The following is an 18,399-nucleotide window of genomic DNA, read 5'->3' on the forward strand; positions in this document are numbered from 1 at the left end:
CGCGTCCGCTGATTCCAATAACAGGACTTGCATAATGCCAGCAAACTTATGCACCAAGCTTGATGACATGAGAGCATTCTTAATATGCAATTTAGCCTCAAAATAGCAGAAGATGTGATTAACAACTGCCTGAGTAAAAATGCGGCATTGGGGAAATCACCTTTTAGTATGCTTCTCAACAAAGGCTTATTTAAATATTGCAGTTTTAATGAATCAACAGCAGTGAGAACACTAACAACACTATCGGCATCTTTCAAGCGTGGTCTTCTTCTATGAACACTACCAATTACAGAGTCATCATAGATGTCAGATGATGCTGAGCACGTCACTGCAACTGCAGATTCATCCTGCATTCCACCACATGCCATATCATTGTCAGCATCATTGTCTTCCTGCACAATCTTCTCTGCACCCAACAAATCTAAATTGTAGCTTGACTTCTGAAGATTATAAGCATCACATATAGTTGTGGACTGCTGATTATCGTCAAGAATAAATATTTGTAGTAGACACAAGAAATTTCTGCAAAAACATTTATACAGACGTTGAGTTCAGAGATTGGTTCAAGTTTCCACCTTGACAACTTAGCTTTCTCATCACTATTTCTCCCATCTGTGTCGATCACAACGCATGCTAGGTCCCATAAAAACCCACTAAAGCACGAAATTATGGAAGCAAACTTGTTCAAATTTAAAGCATCAACAAAAACTCCCTCTTTTCCATTACAAATGCCATTCTTCACATTTACAAGTAAGATCTGCATCTGTTCCTTCAAAATCTTAGCAACAATATTTACACTTTTCCAGGCTTCAATATAATTGGACGAATTCAATAAACTTCTCTGTTCTTGAGAAGATCCAGAGTTCAGCTCAGCAACCTCAAGGAAACGAACAGCATGATTAGATTGATATTTATTTAATGTCAGAAACACATAAAATGTGTGATCCATTAACGCTAAGATCATATCATGAACTTGATGATAAATATCTTTTGAGAATGACTCTTGAAGCTCAGCAACCATATGCACCGACTTGTAAAGCTATGAAACAGGAAACAAATCCTCAAAGAGTACTCGAGTGTTTGAGGTTTGACTGGCTACTGTATCCTCACAAGCAGTAATTGTACATATTAAGGCCTTCCGACAGGACACAAACAATCTGAAGAGCTCATAATAATAAGTTGAGTATGAAGCATTCTGATAATTCTAATAAGCCACCAACAACAATCCTGAAAAACACAGAACTGGTTATATTAACAAATGTCTTGATGATTGAATGGATACAAATATTAACTTCAATTCAAATTGAAAGGAAAACACACATTATTGCTTTTCATGAGATATGAATTCTTGAGACTGTTGGGGTAAAACTGTAAAAGGTTCACATATAAGTAATGAGGTACTATTATCTTCACCCATGAAGTACTAGAAAAAAGATCAAAATTAGAAAGTGTATCAAGAATAAGCAATGTGCATGCACTTTTCCAAACAAACTGAAACAAACAAGAGTCTAACCAAATTCCTCTCTTTTGAATACATTTTATGGAACTATGTACAAAAAATGAAACAACAAAAACAGAAACAGAAAGAAAACATAACTGAACTGGGCAACGGTTTTAATCTTAGAACCCACCTCTATTAATTGAATATTTCATTTTGTTCACTATTCCGAATTGGGAATGATAATTACTCAGTAAAGAAGATTTTTTTTTTAATACTTTTTTTTTAAATATATATTTTTTAAATATAATTTAATTAATTATTATTATTATTTTTTTAACAAAAAGAGGAAGGGGGACAAATTCCAGAGGAAGAATTTTCCAAAATAAGAAGATCATTCACTGGAACATTGGGTAGGGGGATCTCAAGAGAATTTGCCTCGCAAAATCTGGAAATAAAATGGAGAAACGAAAAGGCAAGGCCCATTGTTGTCCAATATAAAATTAGCCACCCGAGCTTTTAAAAGATAAGAGAACGAAATTACATTTAGCTAATGAACAAGAGAAGAATGCAATCATTTTTCTGACCAAAACAGAACAATTTTCCATCTCTAGAGCTAGCTTGTGGCCATGCCAAACCGATGGTTTTTATTTTATTTTTACTTCTTTTAAGCTCATACGTTTCGAGGTTGAGAATAGATGTCACATAATGTGAAAATGATCTCAAGTCCAAATGACCTTTTGGCATACAACTCAAAAGATTAAGCAAACTCTGACAAGATGTAAATTTCATGATGGTAGATGGTTGGGAGTTATGTACCTTGCAACTTGAGGCTGAGGAACAATCAAATACATTGAGTTTGCTGCAGGAAATAGCCAATGATGAGTTCTCTAAATCACTTAAGACATTCGGCCAATTAGGTGATGGTTTGAATTTAACATTGCCGGATGGAAAGTCACTGATGAATGGTAATGTAGATTTCTCCAATGCACGGCAGAACCTCTTTGCAAAATACCTGCGGACAAACTAATACTAGAGGTAAAATAAATACCCAGATTTTAAGAGTAACCCTAAATGAAAAGTGTAAAACGAAAAGGATCCCCAAAAATACAAATTAAAATATTTTTCAAGCAAGTTTGTGTCAATTGTGTGAGGGTCATGGGAAGCACCATTTGATCTTTGAAAAGATGCTTACTTTTTGCTCATGCAGACTGGAATCAATAAGTGATGAGATCTGATGCAATGTCACATTCTTCAGCCTGTCAGCTTCATGGTTCTTGTGCGCTATAACCATCCCAAAGCTGCTTCTTAAGTAGGGAAGGGAAGTAAGGATTAAAAGAGAGGAATCTCTTGAAATCTTTTTTAGAGGCATGAGGGCACCATGCATGAATATTTTGGCAAACAACCCACCAAAGTGCAGTACGTTGGCAATGACTTCTTGTTCACAGAGCAAATACTGAAATCCCATTCATCACTTTCGTAGATAACCATCTTGTTATTAGTCGTATCAGCAGAAGTGAATATTTGCTGTTGATCTTCAGACACTAATGAGAGGTGCTCCATCATAAAACCAGTGAGTCCTGCTGCCTCTTGCCTCAAAGAATCGATATCCACAACTTGCACCAGATTGTCACCGTTTTCAATCAAATACTCAAAAGACTTTATACTACTATTCAAATGCACAAGCCTTTCACAAGCCATAGCATGCATTACATAAGTTAAAGGACAAGAATCAGCTGCACGGTCCTTACAAAAGATGTTTGAAACAGATCGAATAACAGCAAGAGGAGAAGCTGAAGGTTATAAACTCCAAGAGAAAAAAATCCCCCATTGATCCAATCAGACATTTCCATCCAATCCCTGCCAGAGAATGAGAAGAATGAATCTCCCATTTCTGCAGACATCTTTCTTGATAGATCTGGAGGCATAAGGATTGCTGCTTGCCTATAAGCACCGGCAGGAACTATAAAATCGAAAGAAGAACAAAACTACCCAATAAGTGGAGACTCCAAATATCAGATACTTGTTTTTGTTTCTAGCGATTACATTGTCAGAATCTTTTACCCCGACAGAACATAGGCATTTGCTTACAACTTTACATAATACTTTATTTCTTTCTGACCTAGGGTTTGCGTCTATTCTTCGGGATCGCTGGTTACTGCCTACCATGAACATGGATATACTCTGTTGGAATTTTAGGGGAATCTGGAATGATACAACCAAGAGGGCTTTGAAGAATTTGATATCCCAGAATCGTCCCCAAATTGTCTTCCTGTGTGAGACGAAAATTAGCCGTATGTCAGACTTTCTTAGTCTGCATACAGCCTTAGGTTTTCAACACTTCAAGGAGGTTTTGAGTGATGGTAGTTCGGGGGGTCTGGGGATGTTCTGGAACGGTGATATGGCGGTCCATGCACGCTCTTCGTCTTCCCATCACTTTGATCTGGTCATTGAAGGCGGTCCAGGGGAGCCCCATTGGCGTTCTGACCGGTTTTTATATTGTTGAAATACGACATTGTACATTGTTATTTATACACTTACTGCACTACAATGTACAATGTCGTATTTCAGCAAGATGAGGAGTTTTACATTCTAAGGTTCTTCAATCAACAATATTGAAGTCATGCCTCGGGACAAAAGTACTATTTATAGTAGAGATAGTAAACAGTTCCATACACCAATACGATATGTATGCATGCTTCAATATATCATTATACATTTAAAGTTCATGTGCTCTCTGTCAATGGGGCGCTCTCGGCCAACAAACTGCGGGGTTGGTTGGAGCAGAGGCGGCGCTGAGGGTTTTATGATTCTGCTGCGAATGAGTCATGGCGAAAGCGGTACGAACTGCTTTGAATCTGAGTTATGCTTCAGATGCTCTCTGCCATTTGATTGTGGATCACTCAAACTCTATATATACGTCGATCATGGATCAGTTTCATCGTTCAATCTCTCAGTTGTTTCTCGTAGGCACGCATTCATATACCACAAACACTTTCTCAAGTTATATTTCGTTCTAAGCTTTCTACGTAAATATAATTAATAATGGCATTGGTGGCTGAGAAAGCCAAAGGTGAGGGTCCAGCAATTGGTATCGACCTCGGAACAACATATTCATGTGTTGGTGTTTGGCAACATGATCGGGTCGAGATCATAGCCAATGACCAAGGCAACAGAACAACACCGTGTTATGTTGCTTTCACTTACACACGGCGTTTGATAGGTGATGCTGCCAAGAACCAGGCCGTCATGAACCCCATTAATACTGTTTTTGGTAAGTGAATTTCAAACTTTTCCTATTTTACCTTTTATATGGAACTTTGGTAATGCACAATTTATTGTTCAGCTTCTTTTTTTAAATTTTTTTAATTGACATGCATGTCCAACTGGTATTAATTATAATTTTATTTGCAATGTTTTAGATGCAAAACGTTTGATTGGTAGGAGATTCAGTGATTCATGTTTTAGAAGTGACATGAAGTTATGGCCTTTCAAGGTGATTTCTGGCGATAATAACAAACCGATGATTGTGGTCAAGTATAAGAATGAAACAAAACAATTAGCTCCGGAAGAGATATCATGATCAATGGTTCTCTATAAGATGCGTGAAATAGCAGTGGTCTATCTTGGATCTGTAGTAAAGAATGCAGTTGTAACTGTCCCAGCATATTTTAATGACTCTCAACGATAGGCCACAAAGGACGCTGGTTTAATTGTCGGCATGAACATTATGTGTATCATCAATGAGCCAACAGCTGCGGCAATTGCATATGGTCTTGACAAAAAAGTCACTAGCACTGGTGGGAAGAATGTTCTCATATTCGATCTTGGTGGTGGTACATTTGACGTTTCCATTCTTAAAATTGAAGATGAGATTTTTGAAATGAAAGCTATTGCTGGAGATACCCATCTTGGAGGTGAAGATTTTGAGAATAGAATGGTGAACCATTTTGTACAAGAGTTTGAGAAGAAACTCAAGAAGGACATGTAAACACCATATAATCATGCTCACAAACACAAGCACATCAACTCGACAACAATCACAAAAGACCAAAACTTACCTTCAGCAATCATAGGCATGGATTCCATCTTCTACAGCTGCAAAACTCGATCACTAGAATGTAGCTTTCTGTTGCTTACCAACTTGCTTCTCAATGGACAGAACTAATGCAATAAATCTTGGTGGCAACAGGGACCAATTCATCCATATATATAGGAGACTTAGCCCTCAAGTAGCTTCCCATTAAAGCATTCCTTATAGGATTAGGTTTTCTAGATAGATTCTTAATGTAACACATCATTATAGTCTTCCTTGCAGACTAAGAATTGGGTTACTATACTTAATGAATTGATACACTGTTTCATTAAGCCACTAGTATTGATTTTCAGTTTGTATCCATGTTAAACTAGGATTGATATTAAGCTAATCATCATATACATTATGATAATTTGTGACAAGTCCACATTTGATTCTAACAATCTCCCCCTTGGACTGACACATATTATACTTGATGATTTGCACCAGATAATATCAAAACTAATTTAACTTACCAAAGTGCGCGCCAGATAACAAACTTGAATAATAAATCCATTCCAACATAGTCAGATCACAGTTACTTATGCAGAGTAAGAAACAATATACATTTTAACAAAAATGCAGAGTTTCAAAACCACAAACACAAGGCCCTGCAATCCACATATGTCAAACCAGAAGTGAAACGATATATGCTAATGTGTATCAACAAGAAGGCATATACCAGGTCCTACTTTATGTTTCTTAAACCAGAAACTCAAACAAATTAACTGAACACTGATGACTTAAAATTATTGCTTGAACCTTAACATCATGCTATACATGATTTAAGCCATCTGATAGCAAGTATGACACTCAAAACAAGATGATAATTTCCGGAATAAAATAATGAATCTGCAGCAAAACCATATCTGGAAATACCTCAAAAATTTATTTATAATAAAATCTGTCATTACAAACAAGTTGTGATATATGAATTGAAAAATCACAACTCAAAAAATACAAGAACTCAGGAACCTTAAAATTTTTAATTGCTCCAACTGGATTAACTCTCTACTGAATGTAAGCATCTAGATTAGCTAAGACTCAAATGCTTGCTGTATGCTTCTGGAATGCAGCCACTGACAATGCCTTGGTGAAAGGATCTGCTAGCTGTGAATTTGTGTCAATAGTCAAAACAGCTATCTCACCATGCTTTACCCTTTCTCTAATACTGTAATACTTTAAATCAATGTGTTTAGAATTATTTGATCTTTTACTGTTCTTGCTAAAGAAAACAGCTGCTTCATTATCACAATAAACCACAAGTGTACCAGCCACAATGTGACTCAACACTTTAGTCTGCATCAAAAAATTCCTGATCCAAAGTCCTTCACACACAGTCTCATTTAGTAAAAGGAATTTGAGCATCTAGTTGTTTTCAATTCAAAACTCGAGCATGTCAGAAAGCTATATCGCATTATATCCTGCTTGGCGAGGATTATGATTTCAGAGGTCATGATTCAAGGGGAATGAGTGAGGTAGCCATGCCTGTAATGTATGCAAAATTTATGGATGTTTATAGAGAAATCCACACACATAAATCTACCTAAGGATTAATGCTACTATCATCAATATCAGAATAACTGGAGAGAGTATTACCCTTGCTTTCAAATGTCAACCTATACAACTAAACAACTAGTTTCAAACTTTCAATTGAAGGAAAATAAAAAAAATTAAAGAAAGCTTTTCTTAGCCACAACTGTAGCATATTGATACATCTTGGCAATGATAGGATTCCAGAGGGTTTCAAGATTTCTCATCTTATCCACATTCAGCAAATTTCATTAGAATCAAGCCAAAGTCCCTGCATCCACAATTTCCTCCTTGTCCTTTGCCGATGAAAAGCCCATAATCACACCGATTAGACCCACAAAGAGATTGTCCGTGTTTTGTTGATCGAGGTGTTAGAGAAGAGAGTTTAAGCAAGGGTGTGACTTGTGAGAGAGCCCCGGCCAGGCAACAAGTCGGCAAAGTGCCACCTTGTGTGTTTTGGATCATTGGCCAGACGTGAGCTTGGGCACCATCCGACACACCACTAAGTCAACTCTTTCTCTTTTACTCTAGATTATATTTTGGTGTTTAATTTGATTATGAAGTTAGTATATATAATTATAAGTGAGTAGTACTTTGTTGGGGCTAGGGTTGAAAGCCCTAGCCAATCTTGTATGAATTGATGTTTTAATTTACATTTGATGTTATTTGTGATTTTCATCTTCATATGCTATTCAAGAAGTGAATGCATTCATTCAAACATAACTATTTTGAATGTGTTGTGTTTGTCATCTAATGAAAAAATGTTTAGGGAGTAGTTAACCTTGAGCATTGATAGCATGATAGCATCCCCTATGTGCATATGAATGTTGTGAGTTAAAATCACCTAGATCTAGGATTGGTTTGCTTGCATGATTATCTAAACTCAAAGCTTTATGCATCTAGGAACAATGAATTGAGACTTAACCGGTAATAGGAATTGTTCTCAGGTAGTTAATTCTAGACTATCCGGTTGGAATTAATAACATTAAAGGAGTTTAAGCCTTTGTAGTCTTATCCTGATGCAAAGAGGGTATTTGGAAAATTAGAATAGCATCACTTGTATTTGAACTTCAATATTTGCAAGGGATGTTAGTGGTAGACAATCCAACCCCTAACTTCATCCCTTATATCACTAGTTCAGTTTAGAGTAATTTAGTTTACATTTGAGCATCTAGTTGTTTTCAATTCAAAACTATCTTCAAAAACCAAAAACAAATCACTACTCCATCTTGCACATACTCACCATGAACCTAGATCTCCTTGTGAATTTAGGTTTGTGATATTGTACATTTGCATATTCTAGCTCTCCTTAGGTTCACACCCTAGCTAGTGAAAGGAATCCAATCCTCGTGGGTTCGACAACCTTTCTTAAATCCCTATACTATTACTTGTACCCCTTATACTTAAGGGTGGCTATTTGGCTAACACCCCTTCCCCTGGTTGCAAAATCATATCTTAATAAATGGAACCGGATGTGGGGCTGATTCCAAACCCCTTTAAAAAAAAAATGATAATAATAAAATAATAAAATATGACATACATACAAGTAAAGTGTAAATGACAAAATTACTTAAATGATAACCTACTACAAGAACAAGGTCAGCTCTACACGCCTCAGCTTCCATAAAACTAAAGAAAAAAAAAAAATTATTGTGATGTTGTTGTTTGTTTGTTTTCAACTGAGAAGAGAATTTACTGAATTATCGTACTACTTTTGGGTTGAATTTCACTAACATTTCTACATCTTTCCATGTTATATATCCAACCAAAGTTGCAGTGCTTTACAATTATATGTTGGAGTTGCATGTCTTATATACACACCCAAGAATTGGTATTAGAAAGCTCTAATTTCATGTTTATGAAGCACTTACTCTAATTCTGGCAATCTGTCATTAAGAACAGAACATGTATATAGTTACCGCGTACGTAATAGTAAATGAGTACTGCCCTTGAATCCTTGATCGAGGCAAGCCATTACTATCTATCTTTTTGACCCCGAGAATGAGATCCGGAATATGGACGCGCGTGTATGTATATATTCAGTATCTTTCTGGTTGATGCTGTATGCGTACGTGGTAGATATATATGGAAATTCTAGCTCAATTGATGAAGTGGTGGTAACATCAATTAATGTCAAAGAAGCATGCAACCAAAACTAAAGGCCAAAATAATGTATTAATGTTTACAATATATGCCATACGTCTTGTAATTCTGTATCTGCCTGTGTTTCAATTTTCAAAGGAACGTTAACAAAATGTCAACGCATGTAATGTTGTTTCTATCTAGCTATCATAAGATTAAGATGCTCATAGAAGCAATCCATACAAATAAACCTATGAATCCACATGCCACTGAGTAGAAAATATAGAAAATTACAAAGAAGTGTCACTTTGAGACTTATATGACTCATAAGGCCACCTAAATTGTTTTGTACACATAAGGCCACTTTAGGGCCCAAAACCATCAGCTCCTTTTTATGCTATACCTATTTTACTCTCACCTATCTATTATTTAAATTTCTGTTTTAGATTCAGTTACTCTCAGTCTCTCTCTCTCTACCACGATGAAACTCTTTCTCTCTCTAGCAAACTGTGAAGTTCTCTCTCTCTAGCTTGCTCAGGAAGACGAATCTCTCTCTCTCTCTCTCTCTCTCTCTAGCTCTCTCTCTCTAGCTCGCAAACGAAGATGAAACTCTCCCTCTAGTTCGCAACAGTCTCTAATCGATCATTGAGGTTTAATTCCATATCTCTGCACTCTGTTTAGCTTGATTTTTACTTCGATTTTCATCACTGTAATTACGTTTTTGTTTTGATTCGATCTCAGCCTTCTCTCTCTACAATTTGTTTAGCTTGATTTGTATTTCAAATTTCATCAATGTGATTTCATTTTTGTTTTGCTAAACCTAAATTGTGCATAGCTTATAGTTAAATTAGCTCTTAAATCATGCGTAGCTGTTGTGATTTCATCACTGTATCAATCATGTGTTTTTGTTGAAAGTTGATTGCACAATGAAACTGTTGTGCAAGTTGATTGTTCATAGCTATCTTTGTTAACTAATGCAGGTTTTAGCTGATTTGCATGTACAGTCAAAGTTACTAATGCAGTTTGTAAATGCTACTGATACAGTTCAGAAAAGCAACTAACAGAATGAAATAATTCTACATTTGCTGTTTTGTTATATATTCTTTGTTTTTTCCTCTTGCCTTTTAATTCATATCAAAACTAGAAGCTGATTGATAGACTGATAGGTTTGCCGTGCAGCGGCACGCTGCTGTCTTCATTTTTCATTATAATACCAATCTTTGTCATGTCTTCGTTTTTCCTTTTTGATTACATATAGTAGCTTTGTATAATTGTTATAGTGCCTTTATCTTTTTGTGGTAGTAGCTTTCTTTTCCTCTGCTAGTATTCATTTTCAATCTGATTCCAGTAGCTTTTCTGTGTGATATTGCGAATAGAAGCTAATTATTCTTCCTTTAATGTGTAATTAAAGTAACTTAGCCATGGATGCAGAACCTTATGCGAGGTGCACGTATATGTTTGAGACGATCATGTTCATTCTTGATATGAAGCATACGTTTAATGATATTGTGAGGGAGGTCTCTGTGGGTTTTAATAATTTGAATCTTGGTTCATTCGACTTGAGGTATTCTTTCCCTGGATATAAAAGCCGTGTGTTATCAAGTGATATGGACGTGAAACTGACGTTTAGGTGTATGTTTGATTTTAAATTGAATTCTGTTGATATTTTGGTGAGGGATTCTAATGGGAGCACCATTTTGGTGCCTTATTGTGGTGGGAGTAGTAGTTTTACTTCTCTAACAACATCTTTGGATGCTGTTTCATGTGCTTCTTCATGTTTGTCAGTGGGTTCAAGCAATATTATTGATGCAAGTGAATACTTGGGGTGTTATAGGCCAGAGACTCCAAAGAGTTATCTCACTCATGAGTGGTAAGGCTTTATAAGGCATGAGGATCAAAAGTTCGAAGGGGGGGTGTTAGAATTTAGGGAAAAGTTGACCAAGTTTGCTATTGAAACTGGTTTTCTTTTCAAGTACACACGGAATACCTCAAGTTGTGGTATTGCAGAGTGTGCTAAGAGATATTCTGATGGTTGTCAATGGTCTATTCGCGCTTTGAAGAACAAGGTGAATGGCTTTTTCAATATAAAGAAGTTGAATAATGTTCACACATGCAAAGGAGTTCTTAGGCAGCAAAAGAGTAAGCTTTTGGGGTCTCATGTTGTGAAATCAGAGATTGCTAATGAGTTGAAGTCCAATCCTCAACTCAAGCCTAAAGAGATTGTGTCTCGTTTCAAGCATTCTTTTGGTTTTGGATGTGTCTTATAGGACTGCTTGGTATGGGAAGGAGTTGGCTAGAAAACCTATCCATGGTCATGATGGTGACTCATATTCTCAGCTGCTTTGGTATCGTGATGCTATTTTATCTAGTAATCCGGGCTCTTATTGCATATTGGAAACTGATCCTTTAAGTAATCGTTTCAACGTTTCTTCATTTGTTTTCCTGGTTGCATTGAGGGCTTTAAGTCATGCATTCCGCTTTTGTTCATGAATGCGGCTCATTTGAAGAGTAAGTATAAGGGATACATGCTCTATGCTACTGGAAAGAATGGAAACCATGGTATGTTTTATTTTGTGTCTTCTGCTCTGTGCTCAGTATCTTGGACGGTAGCTTTATATACCTGTGATAGTATATATCTATGCCTATGATAGTATGTTTCTGTACTATATCAGTAGCTTTTAAAGGGTCAGTAGCTTCTGTTTCAGTTTCCATTTTCAAATACTAATTATTTGTTTTATCTTTTTTTTGCAGAGTTCTTCCCCTTTGCATTTGCAGTTGTAGATTCTCAAAATCATGCGAATTGGGATTGGTTTTTTGATCATCTATATAACATCTTGTCTCCGCAAGGTAGAAATGTGACTTTTGTTACTGATCGACACAGCGGACTGTTGAATGTTGTTGCCAGGGTATTTCCAGATTCTCCTCATTCATACTGCTACTACCACCTTAAGGAGAATGTTAGAGGTGTGTACCGAAAACAATCTGGAAATTATTTTGTTGACAAGATTGTGGAGGAATTTATGAAAGTTGCTTATTCACCTACATTAGCAAGCTATAACTTCAACTTGCAGAACTTGAAGAATGAAGGTGGTCCGCCTATTAAAGAGTTTCTGCGATCTTTTCCGTTGGAAAAATGGTGCAATGCGTTTTTCAAAGGAAACAGGTATGGTGAAATGGCAAATAGTGTTGCCGAGTCATTTAACAATTGGACTAGAGATTTGCGTGAGATTCTTATATTTGAGATGTTTGAAGGCTTAAGGGTTAAGGTTATGGAGAATATGTCTGAGAGGAAGGTTGCATGCCAGAGGTGGACCATTATTTTGTGTCCTCCAATGGAGGCTTTGTTGAAGAAATCAATGGATATTGGGTGGCATTGGGCTGTTAGTATGTCTAGTGAGACTGTTTTTGAAGTTCATTCTGATAAATCAGTGGCTGTTGATCTTGGGAACAGCACTTGCTCTTGCCGTCAATGGCAAATTAATTCATTCCCATGTTCACATGCTCTTGCTGCAATCCAAAAGGTTGGAATGGAACTTGTGTATAGTTACATTGAGCCGTTTTACACCTGTCAAAGCTACATGGATTCCTACGCGCATGGTATTCATCCTATACCAAATATGGAGAAGTTTTATGAAGATGCAGCTAGTTCAACTTCTGTTGTTAGGAGGCCATCGGACCGGCCATAATCTGTTCGAATGAAGTCTGCAGCAAAAGGAGGCACGAGGAGGCGTATCAAGTGTGGCCGATGTGGTGAGTTGGGGCGCCACAACAAGATAACGTGTACTGCGCCAATCTGAAAGCTGGCAGTAGTACATGAACAGATGGAGTATCTTTTTACAACATTAACAGTAGTTTTCTATAACAATTTGAGTGTCTTTCCATACCATTTGGAGTAGCTGTTACTATACTGTCATTCTTTTACAGAGTAGAGCTTTTACTTGTGTTGGCAACCATAAATGAACAGAGTATCTTTATACAACATTAACAGTATCTTTTGATCACCTTTGCAGTATCTGTTTATATGATTGGGAGTGGCTTTTAGTGATGATGTAATAGCTTTTACTATATTGACATTTTTTAACATTGAGAATAGCTTTTGAGATTGATGTTTAACTTATGAGTGTCAATCCATGGAAACTTAAAAAATTTCTACATCCACATAAACTTTGTCTAATAGTTTCGACATAAATTTCAAAACAAACCTAGAAATGGACATGGAAACTTTGTCATTACATTTGTATAATTTTGACATGAAACTTCAAACAAACCTAGAAATAGACATTAAAGAAGAAAACTAATGCTGAAAGTAACAAAATAGACATTAATTTCCATCCAATATTAAAGCTGAAAATTAAACATAAGGCTACTGTTAACAGTTCGTAAAGCCACTGTCAGTACTTCAAAATACTACTGTCAGCCCGACGTCATTTTCCATCAAATACCAAGGCTGGAAATTAAACAACATAAAGGTACTGTCCACATATGAAAATATACTTTCATAGCCTAAAAAATTTACAGTCAGCACTGTATAAAGCTACTGTTTCCGATTATCATCTAATGCCTCTTGCCTCTCCTTGTTCTTTTAGTGGTATACATGAACTCCTTGTCTTCAGTAGCCTTCCTTTTTTTTGTTCTTGATTTGATCCACCATTGAATTTCTCTTTACAGCTTGCTTTTTCCCTTTCTTCATCTTTTTAATTAGTTCTGCTTCTTCATTAGCAGCTTCTTCTTCAGCAGTAGCTTTTTTCACCCTTTCACTTCTCCTTGATTGTTTCTTTGTTTCCTATTTATGAGAAGACCTACCTTGTTTATCTTTTCTTGTTGGTGTGTGATTCTTTCTGGTTGTTCTCACTTCAGGTTCTTCTTCTTTGTCTTCATCATCGTCTCCACCATCTTCACCATCAACTCCTTCTCCACCCTTTTCCTCATCATCTTCACCATCAGCTCCTTCTCCACCTTCCTCACCATCTTCACCATCAGCTCCTTCTCCACCCTCTTCATCACCATCCTCATCATCCTCACCATCATTGTTACTGTTTTCTATATCATCTTTCCGTAAATCCTCTTGAGAATCCAACATATCTTTCTCCAGTAGCTTTCTTTCCATTTCCAGCAATTCATTTTCCAGATTGTGTATCATTTCTCTCTGCTGCTCAATGACATCCACCAAGTTCTTTTTTTCCTTCTCAATGGTTGTAAAAACTTTCCACTTCTTCAACAATTTGTTCTGCAAGATCTGTATCTTCCTTGTTGCTATATTGTCTTCTTCAAAGGCTTTGTCCAACATCTCCCAATATCTATCATTCTGCCTTGATAGCTTTTCATTCTCTTCGGTCAACTTCTTCAACAAGTCTTGAGTTTTCTGGTTTTCTTCTTGTGAGAGACTCGTCTGAGTTGTTGCTTCTTCTAACGAGCCTATTAAGTCCTTCATTCTCTTCTGACTTTCTGCTTCTTCTTTTCGTCGTTCTTGGGTGGTTTTCTGGTGCTGTATCAAAAAATAAAAATAAAAAATCACATTAAAAAGCTACTGAGGTGGTTATAAAAACCTACTAACATAGCTATACAAAGATACAAACTTGCTCAGAATTGATTAAACGAAACTGAAAGTTTGTTAGCTATTGATTTGAATACAAAAAGCTACTCAAATGATTAAAGAACGCTACTAACATAATCATACGAATCTACTAACTCATCCATGAAACTGAACGCTTCTGAAATTTTTAAAAAGCTACTGATGAGCTTAAAAGAAGCTATTCAAACAGTTACAGAAAACTACTAAAATTTTTGAAAGAAAATTAATTGGTTATAGATCACATAGGCAGAGAAAGCTAGTAACCTAGGCAAAGAAAGGTACTGAAAATCAATAAAGAAAGCTACTTACCCAATCTCCAAAAGTTGGAGTTATAAAGTCTTCCTCCCTCAACACTTCATCTAATGCTACTCCTCTGTTTCTTCCTCTAATGTCATGCATTGCCACTTCCAAGTCTTTCTCTGTCAGCTTTCGATCAAACATTTCCTATTTTTCATCAAACAAAGTACACACAATGTTAAAGACTAGAATAATATATTTCTAAACTGATTTCTTATTGCAAATTTGTTCTTTGTTTTTCTTTATTTACCTTTATCTGCTCATTGGTTAGTTTCTCCATTTCTTTGTGCAGCTCGACGAGTGACCATCTTATGAAATTTGGCGACCCTAATTCATTTCTCTTGATTGCTCCTCCTATCGTTGTCTTCTCAGGTAACCAATACTGTTACACAACAATGAGAAAAATATTTATTTTGAGGGCTAAATCTACTGATATGTTAATGAAACTAACAGTAGTGGTTACTTACCATGATTAGTGGCAAACAACCTAACAAATCGACATCTTTGTCTTTCGGCTTCTTACTTAGACCATTGTGCAAATGGTCTAATACCAAGGTTGCCCATGAATATCGTCGCCAAGAATTCCATTCAGTGCCAATTTCTACCAACTTCCAGGACAATGTAGAACCTGAGGTGCAGAACAAGAAGGATATGAACAGACTCATGACGATTGGCGATGCCACCTCACTTGGGACTTGATTCCTTTGGTCTTTCAAAGATTCTGCAAGTGCACTATCGACCATCGCTTTGGTCACTTTCTTTGCATCTCCAAAATACTTGTCGATGATGCGATTCTTCATTGGCTTCTGGTGGTGCTTGTTTACCTCGAAGGTGTCGCCTTCCAATCGCATTCCAAGGCAGATAGCTACATCTTCACGGGTTATTTTCAATATCCTTTCCCCAAGTAGAAACCCTTTCTGATTGACGTCGTATGTCTTGACCATTCTATGAATGTCTTCATCTACTTTTCTGCATTCATTGTCTTTTAAAAGTCCCTGATAGAAGACATAAATGATCTCCCAGAATGGTGTCCTATTCAACCTCAACATTACATCTGGACTGATCATCCCTTTGTAGGTTTTCATCTTGTCATTGAATGACTGTAGACTTGCTCTATACTGTGGTGTTCAGTCTCTATGTTCAGTCATTTTTCCTTCTGCAAGTAGATACAAACAAAGCTACTGAGGCTACAAACAGATTCTTACATAAACAAGAAAAATGCTATGTTACTGCGAAAGACTATGAAACCTACTAGCAACGAACACAAAATCTACTACCATAAACTATGAAACCTACTAGCAACAATCACAGAATATACTACCATAAACTATGAAACCTACTAGCAACAATCACAGAATATACTACCAGAAACTATGAAACCTACTAGCAACAAACAAAGCTACTAAGGCTACAAAAGATACAATAACAACAAAAAAAGCTATGAAATGTTACTGCAAAAGCCCACTAGCAACAAACACAAAATCTACTATCATAAACTATAAATTCTACTATCAACAATCACATAATATACTACCATAAACTATGAAACCTACTAGCACCAATCACAAAATCTACTACTAGAAACTACGAAACCTACTAGCAACAAACAAAGCTACTAAGGCTACAGAGAGAAAAAAGCACAAGAAATGTTACTACCAGAGAGAAAGCGCCAACGGAGTTGAGATCGAGATAGAAAGAGAGGCACCGACAGAGAAAGCTACTGAGAGATCCGACAGAGAAAGCTACTGAGAGAGAGAGAGGCACCGACGGAGAAAGCTACTGAGAGATCCGACGGAGAAAGCTACTGAAAGAGAGAGAGGCGCCAACGGAGAGAGCTACTGAGAGAGTGCCGCCGACAGAGAGAGCGCCGCAGTGACAAGTTGGGTTGAGATCGAGAGAGAGAGAGAGAGAGAGAGGAGGTTTCTGATTCCAAATGACCTAGAACGTGAAATTGGGTCTATTTAGAGACCAGTAGTAGAGCTATAATTTCTTTTATTTTTAATGTTTAGAATTTAACACTATTTCTAACCTAGTGGCCTTATGAGAAAAAGAAATATTTGGTGGCTTTAAAGATAAAGAAACATTGAAATATTCACTTCTCTGTAATTTTCTCTAGAAAATAAGGGTTTGCAATGCTTCAATTATATTATTCATCTTCAAAATAGGAGGTTTATAAAGAGATACAAGAGTAGTCCTAATAGGAAAGCATCTCCTACAATTATACAGAAAATATAATCTACACCTACAAGAAAAGTAAATATTTACATAATATTCTACACTCCCCCTCAAGTTGGTGCATAGATGTCAATTATGCCCAACTTGTCAATTGAGTTGTCAAACACTTTCCTAGACACTCCTTTCGTAAGAACATATGCTAATTGATCTTTTGTATACACAAAACGGATATGAATGACCTTCCTGTCCAGGTTTTTCTTAATGAAATGCCGATCTACTTCCACATGCTTAGTTCGGTCATGCTGAACAGGATTACGAGCGATTTCAATAGCAGACGTGCTATCGCAATGCAAGTCCATAGGCTTCTTGAGCTTAAAACCCAAATCTTTCAACACATTACGAATCCACAACATCTCACAAACTCCATGTGCCATGCCTCGAGACTCAACTTCAGCACTTGACCTTGCAACAACCTTTTGTTTCTTGCTTCGCCAAGTCACAAGGTTTCCTCCAACAAATGTAAAATACTCAGATGTGGACTGTTTGTCCGTCTTATCACCAGTCTAGTCTACATCTGTGTACCCTACAACTTCCAATTCATCCTTTTTTTCAAACAACAAACCTCTTCTAGGTGCCATTTTAAGATATCTCAAAATACGATATACTACATCCATATGCTCTTCACTGGGACAATGCATAAATTGACTAACCACACTCGCAACATAAGCAATATCAGGCCTAGTATGTGAAAGATACATAAGTCTTCCTACTAGACATTGGTACCTTTCTTTATCAGTTGGAACCTGATCTGGATAGATGGCGAGGTTATGATTCATCTCGATCGGTGTCTTAATAGGGTTGCAGTCAAGCATTCCAGTCTCAGCTAACAAGTCAAGTACATACCTACGTTGGGACAAAGAAATCCCCTTCTCAGACCTTGCAACTTCAATTCCAAGAAAGTACTTCAATTGCCTAAGGTCCTTCATCTCAAATTCCTTAGAAAGATACTTTTGTAGAGCCTCCATCTCTTTTAGATCATCCCCTGTGACAATCATATCATCAACATATACTATCGGAGCGATAATCTTACCCTGACTACGCTTGATGAACAAGGTATGATCTGAGTTGCTTTGTTTATATCTAAACATCCTCATAGACTTGGAGAATCTTCCAAACCAAGCCCTATGAGATTGCTTTAAACCATACAAACTTCTTCAACTTATAAAC

The 18,399-nt window shown here is 36.8% G+C and overlaps 1 protein-coding gene and 1 pseudogene across 2 annotated transcripts; one reads left to right on the top strand and one right to left on the bottom strand.

Annotated features, from left to right (window-relative positions):
• The window catches only part of LOC112169479, a 159,555-nt pseudogene that overhangs the window by 87,806 nt on the left and 53,350 nt on the right, over positions 1-18,399 (top strand).
• LOC121050091 lies at positions 1,092-3,874 on the bottom strand. Of its 2 annotated transcripts, none has more exons than XM_040508858.1 (3): positions 2,634-3,874; positions 2,258-2,464; positions 1,092-1,227 (listed from the first exon to the last, which is right to left on the bottom strand). In XM_040508858.1, the coding sequence occupies exons 1-3, from the start codon at positions 2,904-2,906 to the stop codon at positions 1,129-1,131; spliced, it is 579 nt and encodes a 192-aa protein (XP_040364792.1). In that variant the 5' UTR covers positions 2,907-3,874; the 3' UTR covers positions 1,092-1,128. The 2 variants fall into 2 exon arrangements, with proteins under 2 accessions (XP_040364792.1, XP_040364793.1); XM_040508859.1 differs by lacking the exon at positions 1,092-1,227 and adding an exon at positions 1,857-1,886.

Source organism: Rosa chinensis, chromosome 6 (genome assembly GCF_002994745.2).
Source record: "Rosa chinensis cultivar Old Blush chromosome 6, RchiOBHm-V2, whole genome shotgun sequence".
Taxonomy (NCBI): domain Eukaryota; kingdom Viridiplantae; phylum Streptophyta; class Magnoliopsida; order Rosales; family Rosaceae; genus Rosa; species Rosa chinensis.

What these genes read in the sequence shown, in the direction of transcription:
- LOC121050091 (XM_040508858.1), bottom strand. Translation starts at nt 2,906, where the DNA reads ATGGGATTTCAGTATTTGCTCTGTGAACAAGAAGTCATTGCCAACGTA. An exon ending in CCAGTCTGCATGAGCAAAAA is followed by an intron (nt 2,465 to 2,633) that starts GTAAGCATCTTT and finishes CTCTAGTATTAG; the next exon opens with TTTGTCCGCAGGTATTTTGC. An exon ending in CCTCAGCCTCAAGTTGCAAG is followed by an intron (nt 1,228 to 2,257) that starts GTACATAACTCC and finishes TGTGTTTTTCAG; the next exon opens with GATTGTTGTTGGTGGCTTAT.